The sequence below is a fragment of the Gekko japonicus genome, unplaced genomic scaffold (assembly GCF_001447785.1).
Source record: "Gekko japonicus isolate JY-2015 unplaced genomic scaffold, Gekko_japonicus_V1.1 scaffold9, whole genome shotgun sequence".
Taxonomy (NCBI): domain Eukaryota; kingdom Metazoa; phylum Chordata; class Lepidosauria; order Squamata; family Gekkonidae; genus Gekko; species Gekko japonicus.
The window spans coordinates 2,622,210-2,635,907 of record NW_015168044.1 but is presented as its reverse complement, the minus strand read 5'-3'; the positions used below and the strand labels follow the sequence as shown (position 1 = coordinate 2,635,907).

At 47.5% G+C, this 13,698-nt stretch overlaps 1 protein-coding gene across 1 annotated transcript in view; it reads right to left on the bottom strand.

Annotated features, from left to right (window-relative positions):
- The window catches only part of BMP1 (bone morphogenetic protein 1), a 178,002-nt gene that overhangs the window by 63,422 nt on the left and 100,882 nt on the right, over positions 1-13,698 (bottom strand). The window contains exons 3-6 of the mRNA XM_015414229.1: positions 8,029-8,187; positions 6,248-6,365; positions 4,275-4,453; positions 3,457-3,556 (exon numbers count right to left, since the gene is read on the bottom strand). Of these exons, the coding sequence (XP_015269715.1) occupies positions 3,457-3,556; positions 4,275-4,453; positions 6,248-6,365; positions 8,029-8,187 (556 nt within the window). The remainder of the gene's footprint in view (positions 1-3,456; positions 3,557-4,274; positions 4,454-6,247; positions 6,366-8,028; positions 8,188-13,698) is intronic.

The following is a 13,698-nucleotide window of genomic DNA, read 5'->3' as shown; positions in this document are numbered from 1 at the left end:
AAAATGGAAATGTAAGGGGTAAAGGAGTTACTAAGGGCCATGTCTGATCTGCAGAACTATCTCTTGGCCTGAGTTTCTGAAGCTAGGTTAAGTTAAAGTGGTAAAATCAGAGCCAGGGGAACCCTTGTAGGTTAAGTTGTGGGGATTTACCCACTTATGTACTGCACATGGCCTAATCCCTAAAGTGCATGCTGTTGAAAGCATTCAATCCATGGTGGCCTCCCAGACATCCACATGACCCACAAGAACTACTGCCAGACACTGAAATGTGTATGGCCAGCTTCCATATTTCAGCATGGAGATGCCTTGTGTATGGCGGGGAAGCTACATCTATTCTACATAAACTCTTCCTACATTTTGCTCGTGCAAATCTACCGCTGAAAGTACAGGCAGTCGTCAGGAGGCTGAATGTACACAGAGCAGAAGAGAAGCAAGCAGCCCGAGCTTGGAAGGGAGAGAGACAGAGTGGCGCTGACATTTCACGAGTGCACAGACACTGCCTCCCTTTGCCTTTCCTAAGGTAAACATTCGGCTTTGCTCCTGATTCCTAGAGAAGGCAGGAAGCCGTCCGGTCATTGCCAGCCTCAATAGAGCCTGCCAGAGCTGTTTTGACAGAAGCGCTGATGTTTGCCTTGGGACAATCACGTGATGAGATTCTCCTCTACAGAGAAGCTTCAGCTTATTCAAGTTGCTGCTCCAAAATGACCTTCCAGCCCGGGCCTCTAAGTGGAACTCAAAGCAGGGTTTCCTTTTGCGTTTCTGAGAGGAATATCCTGATTCCAAAGTGCTTCAGAGCAGAGAAATTCACTGTGTCAACAGTTTTTCCTCTTCACTGGCCCTGACTCCAGACCACCCCCCTTTCTCCCTTCATTTGTCTCCCCCCCCCAATCCCTCCACATGCCCTCTGGCATCAGCATACTCCCTGCCACATGAATGAGGCAGCTGTTTCTTTCTCTCTTGAGCTCTCCAGCTCTCGCTTGGGCACACGCAGAAGCACATTAAGCAGTTCTGTTCTGTGTCTGATTGCGCCTGGACTTAGAAAGGCCCACTGTGGTGCTATTCAAAAGCCAGACTAAGAAAGAAGAGAACCTCAGGGTTCCGTGCGTGCCTGGCAGCCTGGGCAAGGAATCTCCTTCATGCAGCCTCAGATAAAAAGGGACAAAAGGATGAAGGAAAGACCGCGTTCTCCTGGCACTGACAGGGTGCAAGATGTGTGTGAGAAATATTTGCCCCAGTCCTCCACAGGACTGACTTTGACTAAAGGTCTGAACCCCCACTGGCTTCCTCAGGAGTAATTCCATTAAAGCCACCTCCCTGCTCCAAGCTGTACCTCCTCCTGCATCTCTTCTGTTTTCTCCAGCCCATGAAATCCCCTCTCCTATTATACACTTTGATTTCTACTCTCACTTGGCTACATAAAAAGACTCCACGACCTCACATTGTGAGCCACTTTCTAAGTCGCACACTCGTTCCAATCCTTTTGATAAACCAGCAGGCAGATACAAGGAAGGGTGAGAGAAGTGAGGGGGTTGGGGACTAGATTGGCCTGGGTTGTCATACCTGTGAAATCAGCTGTGGTAAAAAAATGAAAAGGGCCATTCCTGTGGCAAAAAAAAATCTATGGGCCTTTCTAAATGCTATAAAACTATGTGATGTGCCACATGAGTTATCACCCATGTGCCAGCAGGGCAACATCCTTTCTCTCACATTATGGGGGGGGGAGGTACTCTGGTTGAGGAAGAGAGCCATATGTTTCTCAGCCACACACATAAAAAGTTTATCAGAGGAGATGCTTACTCTCAGTGTTTCAGAAAGGGACTGACCACACTCTCTGAGGATCTAAATACTGTTTTAATTTTTCTAAATCTATATTGTACGTACAATAACTAGTTTACAATATTTTGGAACACCCTAATTAAAGCCAGATAGAAACCAGGCTCTTAATCATGGGAGAAATTTGTTTCTGCAGTATATCCCTTCAGGAGGCAGGCAGAAGCTCACAAAAAAAAGAAAGAAAAAGAAAAATACAAACAGAAAACTAGATAGTAAGGAAAAGGATTCTGCTACTTTTCCATATTCAGATAAATATTTTGTATTAAGAAACTCAAACTACCTAAGCAGTCTGAAGACCAGACATCAGTTTACCACCACAGTGAGAATTAGGGTAGAAATATAACCCTCTTCCTGGGGCAGGCATTTGAAAAACAGAAAGCCCCAGAAGACTGTGACATAATCCAACTTCCTGACTTACTGAAAAACTAGGCTCACCACCCAACAAGTTAGCTCACAGTTCTACCTACACATAATTAGGACCACAGTGTTCCAAAAGCAGGCTCACTGTGTGCATGTACACATGCTCACACGCACACATGCTGCAGCGGAAGAGGACACAGAATCACCAGCCAATCAGATAATTGCTTCCCAAACCCAAAGTAGTAACGAGTCAGCTGAACATAAGCAGCTCAGTCACCAAGTCTTTCTAAAGGAAATGTGCAAGGGATGGGGGTCGGACACATGCCATCTAATAGCACCTCTTTTCAATCATTTTGAAAGACAGATGTGGGGAAATACCTATCTTACTCCCATTCATGTGCTTATTTGTTTATGTCTTCTGTTTAAATTGTTTTTACATATTTATATGTTTTTAATATTGTTTGAATGTTTTTTATTATTCACCACCTTGGGGATCCTAAGATGGGTGAAAATGTACCTTAAAATGTTTTCAATAAATAAAATAAAAAATAAAATCTGAAGCAATGACCAGGAACAACACCCATATGTCACAGGATAGAAGGCTTCAGCTATCATGAGAAAGAAAAAAAATCACAACAATTGAAGATTACAGTTCCTCCCAAAAAAGATTAGTTTTCTCCAATGATGCCTAAAGTTGACCCAACTATGGTTGGTACATCCTACACATCAGCTGTGCAAATGCTCCCATACATCCTGTGATTTGGTCCTTTCTCTTCATCCCAGAGAGGAAGCTTTTGTAATCTGCAATATCAAGCAAGCACAATCCGTGACCACCCCAACCAGGCTTGTCAGCAATCACAACCACACTGCTTTGTCTTCCCAGATCTGGCAAATGGCTGTTCTTGGGGTTAATATCAGCAGCAGGAAACAGAGAAAGGCTAGCTGACAGTGTGTGTGTGAGCTCTGAATCAACGCTCCACCTGGAGCTCCAAACAACCAAGGCCAACTCTGTATATGGCTTAGGTATAGATATAGACCAATGCCCAGACCAACAGGGGATTCCATATCTCTCAGCTTCATAGGCTTATTCAAAATTTTGGGCTGGGGAGAAAAGTATAAGCTAAAACCAGGTAATGTGCTTCCAAAGGTGTGACCTTCACCTGAAGGAACAGCCAGGTACACATGTTCATGGATGAATGTGTGTGTGGTTTGGGTGAACATATGAAGCAATTGTATTATTTTTTTTTAACTCTCACTTGGAGAAGGGTGTTCCGTGCATAGTGCATTATGCTGTCAAAATCATATGTCTCTCCCAATGACTCCACCTCTTCAGGCTCCATCTTCAGAAAGTTATACTCCTGCCCTGCGGAAACAATAGGAGGCAGAAGCATGAGGGGAAAAAATTCAGGCAGGACTATACTGGCTATGGAGTAAATACCTGTTCTCCATAAGCCAATAGCTCCAGTTTCTCCCACTCACATAGCAGTACTAGCTAGCTGCATCCCACACTGCCTCCCTCTTGAAGGATGTATGTTCTATCTTGCTCCCAAAACAAAACAAAGATTAGGGTCACATCTGCTTAAGAAAGCCCCAGGGCAATGTCTTGCTTCTGACTACTGAATTAACGCTGACTGAGCAACCGCTGATTATTTCTGGCTTAGTCAGCACAACTCAGTGGCTAAATTCAGGGCACACTAGTTCCACTGTGCGCCTCGGCTCTCTGTCGAGAACTGTGCCTCTGTTGCTTTGCCAGTGAGTCCAATAGTGTCAGGCAAAGTGTGGATACTGTAGGAAGGGGAATACATTAAGTATCGTGCCGATGGCTATGTGAGGCAAAAAGCAGTACTGGCTAGATGAGTGTTCAGTTCAGTTCAGTTGACCTTTATTGGCGTAAAAAGCTAGATGAGTGGCTGGAAGTAAAAGGGTGCTTATGTGAATGGGTGGTGGAAGGATAGTGGGCCTGAGGGTTGAACTCTCTTGCTCTGCTCAACAAACAGATGTTGCTGGACCGCTAATTTCTTTGTTCTAGTGGGGTGGAGCATGGAAGGGAGGAAAAGCAGGGAGGAAATCGGAGCCTTTACCTGGTTGTATGTTTTCACGGATAATGGACACATGGCCATCTCTGTCTGGGCGTGTGTGCTCATGCCAGAAACCGATGACATGGCCCAGCTCATGTACCACAATGCCAAATTTGTCACAGTTTTTCCCAATGGAGATGGCCTGAGGTCCTCCTCCTCTACGCCCCACATAGGAACAGCACCTGTATGGAGAAGAAGAAATGGTCAAACTTAGCATCTCCAGACTGCCTTTATGTTCACTTGACACCAACTAGCATAGCTGTTTGTTCAGATGTTTTTGATCTTTTGCTATAGGATTATTGTTCTTTCTGTTCCTTCTCTTCTTGATGTTTATGGTCTATACACACTTGGGAGTTCTCTTAATTTTAACCCAGTCCTTGCTTCATAGGCTCTCCTTTCTTTCCCTCTCCAAATTAAGGAGATGAGCACCACCTTCATGGTGGAGAAGGCCACGTGTGAGAAGAACCCCAGGTAGCTACAGAATATACAACAAAAAGTTACATGTGGATCCAAACCCAGAGAGGATTCCTTGAGAGAGAAATGAACATCTGTGACCATTTCAACCAGAGGTTTTTAAATTTAAAATCTGTTTTCAGAAGTTGCATATTAGAGATATTTCATGTTTTAACACTACATCTCTTTTGCATGTAGTGTCTCAGCCATGCCCAAGCATACACGGTCCGTAACTATGAAGTGCAGGCAATAACAACTTTATTACAGAATATGAAAAACTGGGCTGCCACCTGGAGAATAGAGTGGCTCCCAAGAACACAGAACCCAGCTATCGAGAGCCCATGAGTACATTCAGAAACCATTTGTGTTACGGTAGGTGCATACTGAATCATTGTATTCTATGTACACACACAATAGTCCATAAAGGAAACTGTAGAAACTAACTTCTGCATGAAAAAAGATTAACATTGAGCATCAATCTCATTGAAACTCCCCAACAGAAAAGATGAATTCAGCAATTTGTATACCTTACGCATATTAAGAAGAAGAGGAGGAGGAGGAGGAGATTGGATTTATACCCTGCCCTTCACTCGGAGTCTCAGAGTGGCTTACAAACTCCTTTCCCTTCCCCTCCCCACAACAGACACCCTGTGAGGTAGGTGGGGCTGAGAGAGCTCTGAGAGAACTGCCCTTTCAAGGACAGCTCTGACAGAACTATGGCTTGCCCAAGGTCATCCAGCAGCTGCAAGTGGAGGAGGGGGGAATCAAACCCAGTTCTCCCAGATTAGAGTCCACGCACTTAACCACTACACCAAATTAAGCCAATTTGTTTGATTTATCTATTTTGCATAACTTATTCTACATAGATTGCATGCTTTACAGAGATCAAAGATATACCAGCATAAGGAATTTACAGTGACAAATGCCACTGTTGCATTAGCTGTCCCTACTGCAAACAGAATGCTATCAGTGCAGGGCATAAAATGGAATAGGGTGGTCAAGCTCACTCAGAGTGTGTACTGAGCCTAATATTATTCTTAAGAAGCATGGCATTAAGTTCCATTGGCTCAATGGAGAGTTTCAGGTCACTATGTTCATGATTATCAGGAGATAACAGCCTTCCAATTGTTTACTCCAGGGGCAAAATCCTGAACCACTTATCCTCAGATAAAGAGAGACCAAACAAAGGTCAGAGAGGTTCTTTTTCTCTCTTTCAATCTCTTCCAATCACTGATTCAAGTCCTTGAAAATGTTACAGTGGGGATGAAGTTATGGGAATGGTTTGCTATCCCAGGAAAGCTGATTGCATAAACCAGACCACACAGTAGACAATCTTGGATGAGCAATCAACTATTTGTGACCTTTAGTCTAATGCATAAATTACTTCGCAATACTCCTTTTACTCTCTGGAAAGTACCGGGAAGTCCAGATATACACAGAGTTCTGAGATTCCTGAAGCTTTTCCTTTGGCTTTGAACAACAGAAGACCCATTACCTGCTAAGAAGTTATGCCCCCTTCTTACCCACAAGGCCTGTATGTAAACACTATGTAGCTATCTTCATCATTCCGCTCCAAGAAAGTGACACAGGTGTGCTTCTCCCAATGGCGCATGGCCTGTCGAAAGATTGCCCGCTGGTTGCCTGGAGGAAACAAGAAGAGGTCAAACACCAGCTAGCCAAACTCTCTAAAAGAGTAGGGCTGAGATCAATTGCCAAGAAAGACATACGGTGATAAGACAATTCTATGGTGCATGGAAAATTTACTAATGGCTTCTAGAAAGGATGGGAGGTCCTCAACATGGGCTTCCCCCCACAACAAAGCAGGAAATGATGACCTTACGGATCTTCCTTGGGGTTAACCCCCCCAGATGCTATTCCATTAATTGGAAGTGGTAGATGAGAACTCTGTTCAGAAGAGTGTTTCTTCTAGTACACTTGTAAGCATGACAAAAATATCTTAACAAATACAGAAGCATGAGGTTCTAAGGAACAACAGCTGCTTCCAAAGGTGCACGCTCACAAACCCTGGCTCAAAACAGAAAACTGGACAAATATTTTGCCTCACAGCTTGGGAATTATAGCAGAACATCCAAGTACTTTTTGTTCAACTCACTAAACAGATGAGGCAACAATCAACAACAAACCCAAACACAAAAATCGCCCACTAGTTGGTACTTTGAAACACGGCTATGTTTGATGCTAGGGCTGATCATAGGCCATAGCCTGCCTCACAGGAACACCTTCTGCCTGCTTTCCCTCTGATTGGCTTAGTTCTGATACGGGAACAGACTGTTCCAGGGGTTTTTAAGTTGTAAAGAGGGGATTAATGGGTTGAAGGGAGGCAGGAAAGGAACAGCTGCAGTGAAGAGAGATAGAAGCACAATGTAAGGATCTGGGGTGGTGGTGGTGGTGGTGAGAGAGCCATGGGCTTTTGGGAAAAGTTAAAGCAGTATCATTTGGTGCCTCTAGCGGTTCACTGCAAGAAGATCCCAATTTCTGCAGCATGCCTTGCTGGTTGTCAGCAGAGGGTCCTAACATTTGCATCTGAGACACAGCACACTGACCTCTGGAAGGACAGAAAACTGGCAGAAGAGCCTGCATGAACTGCAAAGCCTGCAAATAGCAGTCTTTCTAAAACTGATACTGTATTATAGAATATCTGGCAAGAACGGAGAGACATCAAGTTTTTACAAACATGTACTGACACATTCTCACCAATTCAGACTGTACACATTGATTAGTCAATAAAGAAATATGGCAATTATTTATTCTAATACAATCTCATTTACTTAAATGGCCCTGGGAATCATTTAATTATGATAATAAGATACCCAAATGCATATTTGCATGGGATCAACAAGGTGAAGCTCTACGGAGAGAAATAAGAAGCATTTTTGGATACTTGGGATACAGACAATAGGAACTTCCGTGATGGATTTTAGGCAAAACTCTAACTGGCCATCAAAACACAGCACAGCCCACATTCCTTAACATAGCATGTTCTACTATGAAATCACGAACTAGAGAAAGCAAGACACTGCAATTCTCTCAAATGTAGAGAAGCAGAAGTGCGAAGAAGGTGGAAAATCCAGTCATGCAAACTTTCTGCTATTTGATCATATATTAATCAGGCTTAGAATTACAGATTGCACAAGACACATCACACAAGATGGTACGATGGCATCTTTAACAAACCCCAGCATCTAATCAGGACCTTACACAAAGTACTGTCAAACTACATAACAGGCTGAAGGACTAACAATGTGTATGCATTACACACACGCTAGTCTTCATAGCCACTCACCACTGAAATTCCCACTGATCACATAAGGAATGACTCCATCTGGCCACACTCGCTCAGGACGGGAAGTGGCAGCTCGGCGGCTCCGAGACCGCCCCCGGTCCAGCTTCCGTCTCCTTTGCTGTCTCCTGGGTCTGATGCTGGTGCTGTTGGAACTGTTCCCTGTAATGGTGAGAATTTAAAAAGAAAAAAAGGAGTTTGTGGGCACAGCTGTGTTCCATAAAGGAAAAGCCCTTTGAGTGCTCACCCACCTTTGGTCCGGCATCATGAACCTAAAAGTTGTCTGTTGGATCAGACCAGTATCTTGTTTCACACAGTGGCCTTGGAGGGCCAACCAACAGGGCACTGGGACCAAGACTTCCTCCTGAAATTGCCTTTAAGCACTGCGATTTGGAGGTGTATTGCCTCTGGATATGGAGATTCAGTTTAATCGCCTTGGCTAGTTGCTGTTGATTGACCTCTTCTCCATGAATCCCTTTAAATTTATCTACTAGTGACCATCAATACATTCAGTGGGGCATTCTGTAACTGAATTACCTGAATGAAGAAGTACTTCTTTTTGTCTGTGCTAAATCTATTGCCCAAAAATGTCAGCAGGTGCTCCCAAATCCTATTATTATGGGAGAGGCAGAAAAAGTTCTCTCTGTCCATTTTCTCCACTACATGCATAACTTTATAGACCTCTATCTTAAGACATCTTATTTATAAACTGTAAGCTCCAGTCTGTTCAACAGTAATCGGCTTTTCTGTGAAGGAAAAGTGTTTCAACCACTTATTAATCTTGGCTGCCCTCCTCCACTCCTTCTCCAGCTTTGCAATGTCTTTTTTTGTTTGAGACAGTGCACAAGCAGCACACAGTATTCCAAGTAAGGCTGCATCATACATCTATATAAGATATGCCAATAAAGAATTGTCAAAGTCATATCTATATAAGGTGGGGAGAAATACATTTTATTTTGATGTTCGGGCTTTGCAAAAACCCCAAACTTGGTTTTAAAAAGTTTTTCTTGGTTAGCAGAAGACAGGCAGGAAAGGGAAATCAATAGCTCCCAAGCATTATCGCTCTTGCCAATTGTGCTAGCAAACACCGGCCATCAAAGCTTTGTAAATGCAAATGGCCCTTTGGTCAAATACAAGCTCACACCTTGGCTGACACCTAGATAGGACACAAAGAGTTGGGAGGTGACGGGCTAGATGGCATCTTCCTCAAGATTTCAGGAAAGGATTCTTTAACCCACAAGGGTGTGGGAAAACAGAAGAGAAAATCGTTTGGCATGGAAGGAGAGGGGACAATTTTGGCTGATTCCATCTGGAGAAAGCTCTCATGCCTGGTCTCCATCTTAATGGCTGCCATTGCCACTTGGAACAGACGAAGAGCTAGCTGCCTGGACAAAGACTCCAAGGTAATGTTATACTTTTAGAACACTGTAACTGCTAAGTTAAGGAGCCTGCCTTAGAATAAGACCAGTAAGGGCACATATAGAGTTGAGGGACTGAGGAAAGTGTATTTATTTATTTATTTTCTGTCTTCCTTCCTTAATCTGTTGCTTTGCTGAGTATGTATGTAGACTTTTTCCTTTTAATAAATTCTTTACTGTTTTAAATGCTGATAGTTGTTCTCTGGATGACATAGACCTCTATTGTTCAAACATGCATTTGAAACAGTCACTGGGGAAAGGAGGCAGCTGATTGCTTGACGGGTAATTCCCCAGCAGCACACAAGTGAAGTAAGCTGTCCCTGTGGTAACCAGTCACTGGGGAGCGGGCTCTAGACAGAGCTTTTAATAGGCACAAAGGAAGGTAAGCTAGGACTTATTGGTGGGTAATTCTCAAAATGATCTTTTGGTGTCAGTGTCCTGAAGGAGAAGCAAAAAAGATAAATCTCAATGAGGGTTGGGTAGGCCAGGAGAGCAATGCATCATTGGGAGGAGTCTCAGGCAGGGCCAGCTCACTCACTAGGCAAACGAGACTTTTGCCTAGGGCGGGCCTCCGAGGAGGGCGCCGAACTGCCCTGCCGCCCTCTCCCCCCACCCCGCCAAAAGTCGCTGCTCAACCCCAAGAACTCTGCTGCCGCCCCTGCTCTCCAGAGGAGGAGGAGTGTGTTCCTGGCGCCTGACCCCACGCAGCCCCTGGCCGCGGTGGCGTGCCTCTGAAGCGGGGGGTGGGGACTGAGGGCTGGCAGCTCCTTGCCCGGTGAGGAGGAAGCACACTGCCACCCCCACCCGCGGGGCCCGGACTTCCCTTTCCCTCCCGGCCAGCAAGGTATCCTCCTCCTCTTCCCCCACCAACTCCAGGTGGGACGTCCTGCCCAGCTCCCTCCCTGGGACAGGCGCAGGGAAGGGGGTTTCTGCTGCGAGTCTCCCTCGTGAAGCCTGGCCGAGTTCCAAGGCAGAGAGGAAAGGCAGCGGTGCCATCCAGATCGGGCACTCCCACCCTCCCCAAATCACTCACAGCACGCCCATTGCTGCCCTGTGTGCACCCATCGCCGATTCGCTGCCCTCCCCTCCCGAGGTCTGTGAAGCGCCCTGTGTGGCTGGGCAGGGGTCATGTCAGGGCGCGGGGGGGACGGAGGGGGCTTACGCGGTGAGTAAGTCTTATTGGATGCAGGAGAGTAGAGGCACACAAGACTGGATTTCTGGCCCAACTGAACCCAGAGTGACTCTGCTTCCCAGGAAACAGGCTCTGGGGTCGGGCTGGAGCAGCATTTGGAAGAGCTCAGCCTTACTCAGTTGCTCGATCGGCCTGGCTCTTCCTTCTCATGTGGAAGCCAATGCCACCTCTCCTGGAAACCCCCAAATCCAGGCGTCCCAGGAAGTCGCTGGCGACTCCAGCGCCAATTCCTGCCACCGCACGAAGGGTTAAACGTGTCCTGTTTTTGGCAGCGGATCATTTGGGGGACATCAAGGCTCCTTCCAGTTCCGCACAACAACAACGTCCCCACCCGCGCCCCCAACATCTTGTCTCTAAAGGAGAAAGGGAGAACACCGGGAGGCAGAGAGATGGAGGTCTTCTCCAGGGAGGAGAGACCGGAGTCCCTTTCCTGGAGGGAGAACTTCCGAGCTGCTACAGAAACCAAAGCCTCTGTGGCATCTTTGGGGCTACGCTTCCTTCCTTGCCCCCTCTCCTTTCCTATCGGTACATCACGTGGTGGCTGGGGGGAGGACTGGGCTGCCGCGGGTCCCTGGAGGAGAGCGGGAAGATTCTTTGTTTTGCAAAAAATATGCAGATGGGACCCCCGCTTCTTCTTTTTTGTGTTTTTCATTCTTCCTAAAATGCATTTATGTTTGAAAATTGGTGGGTGCACGGGTGTGTATGTGTCAGAAGGTAGCCTTGCCTAGTGTGCAAAAAAACCTGGGGCCGGCCCTGGACTCAGGGTGGTCACTGGCACCTAGACACCTTGGAGGGCTGGTGTCACGGCAGGACCAGGGGGCGTGACACAAGCAAGCAAAAGTCCAGGAACAGTCCGAGGTCAAGCCGGGCAAACCAGGTAGCAAGGTTCAAGCAGGTTTAAATCACAGTCCAAAAGCAGGGTCAGACATACCAAAGTTTCAAGTCCATAAATCACAACAATACCAGAGGAGTCAGAGATGAACGCAGGGTCAACAAAGCCGAAGGTCAAAAGCCAAGGATCAAGCCGAGAAGAATTCCACAAGGTCTGGAGCAGAGATGCAAGGATTCAGGTCCTGAACAAACGATGTTGCCAGCACAAATGACTGCTGGCAACAGACTTGCATATATACAGTGCTAGCTAATCAACTCATTAGCTAGCCAGGAGTGAGGACAGGATCCTGTCAGTAATCAGGGCTAAGAGATCTTCTGGCACGCATGCGTGCATTCTGCCTTCGCTCTCTCAGCTGTTGTCTTCTTACATTCCTGAGCCTGGTTACAGGTGGAGGCGAGTCTGATGATGAATTACTGGGCTGCAGCAGAGACTGATCCCTTGCAGGTGTTCCCTGGGAGGCTCTATCCTCCTCACCACTTAGATAGCTTTCAGCTACAGGATCCAGTCTTTGCCTTTCTGCTGCAGTACTGTCCTCAGGAGCCTGTTCAGGGTCCTCAGGAGCCTGTTCAGGGGCATCAGCAAAGGCAGGCATGACATCAGCAGGGGCAGGCATGACACTATCCCCCCCCTCAGGCCCCCCCTCATCGAAAGGGCCAGGTTTGTCCGGGTAGGCTGTATGAAAGTGCCGGACCAAGTCCGGGGCATGCAGGTGAGAGGCAGGTTCCCAGGATCGATCGTCAGGACCATAGCCCTTCCAGTCCACCAAGTACTGCAGGACACCCCTATGAAGGCGGGAATCGAGGACCTGCTGCACCTCGTATTCCTCCTCGTCATCGATCATGACAGGAGGTGGGGGTGCTGGTGGAGTGTCCCGGTTCGGGTCCGGAGGAGCTGTCAATTGCAGGAGGGATCGATGGAATACGGGGTGAATCCTGAGATGATCTGGTAGAACAAGACGGAAGGCTACAGGGTTGATCTGGGCGTCTATTTTGTAGGGCCCAATGAAGCGAGCGTTGAGCTTGGCACAGCGGCCAGGAGCGCGGAGGTACCGGGTGGAGAGCCAGACGAGGTCGCCGACTTTCAGGGGTGTCCCTTCCTGTCGGTGGCGGTCCGCTGCCCGTTTATAGGCTTCCTTGGCATGTTGTAATTGCTCCCGAAGGAGCTCGTGAAGTGCATGGAGCTCTTGGATCCTGGCATCTGCAGCAGGAACGTCAGATGGGGGTCCAACGGGCAAGAAGAAGCGGGGGTTATATCCATAATTGGCTGCGAATGGGGTGACTTGGATGGACGAGTGCACCGCGTTATTGTAGGCGAACTCGGCCAAAGGTAACAAGGAGTACCAGTTGTCTTGTTGGTACGTGGTATAACAGCGGAGATATTGTTCAAGAGTGGCATTCGTTCTCTCCGTCTGGCCGTCGGTTTGGGGATGGTACGCGGATGACAGGTGAACCTCCGTCCCCAGTCCCTGGTGCAATGCCTGCCAGAAGCGGGAAGAGAATTGCGGGCCTCGATCTGATATGATCTGTGCTGGGGCCCCATGTAGCCGGAAGATGTGATGGAGGTAGAGCTGGGCAGTTTCCGGCCCGGTGGGGATTTTCGGACAAGGAACGAAGTGCGCCATCTTTGTGAGGAGATCCACCACCACAAAGATACAAGAATGTCCGTGTGAGCGGGGAAGATCGACGATGAAGTCCATCGAGATGATTTCCCAAGGGCTCGATGGGACAGGGAGCGGACGAAGGAGGCCGGAGGGCTTGGCAGGAACCTCCTTGGCCCGGCGGCAGACATCACACGTGCTCACATACCGGTCAACGTCGGCCCGAACCCGGGGCCACCAAAAGTCTCGGGTGAGCAGATGAGCGGTTTTGTGTTGCCCGAAGTGTCCGGCTGGAGGTGCATCGTGGGTGAGGCGCAGGATGCGGGCTCGCAGGGGTCCGGGAGGAACATAGACCCGGTCCCGATGATAGAGTACGCCGTCTTTGACCGTTAGGTCTTTGGAATCCCCTTGTTGTACCTCCTGAAGGCGTTGTTGAGCCCAAGGGTCTGTAGCCTGACTGGCCCGAATGTCCTCAGCGAGGGATGCAGGTTCGGGAGCTGCGGCGAAAACGTTAGGTGGTAGGATACTGGTGTCAGGTGCTTCCGTTTTCGACGTTGGGGTATATTCCGGTTTG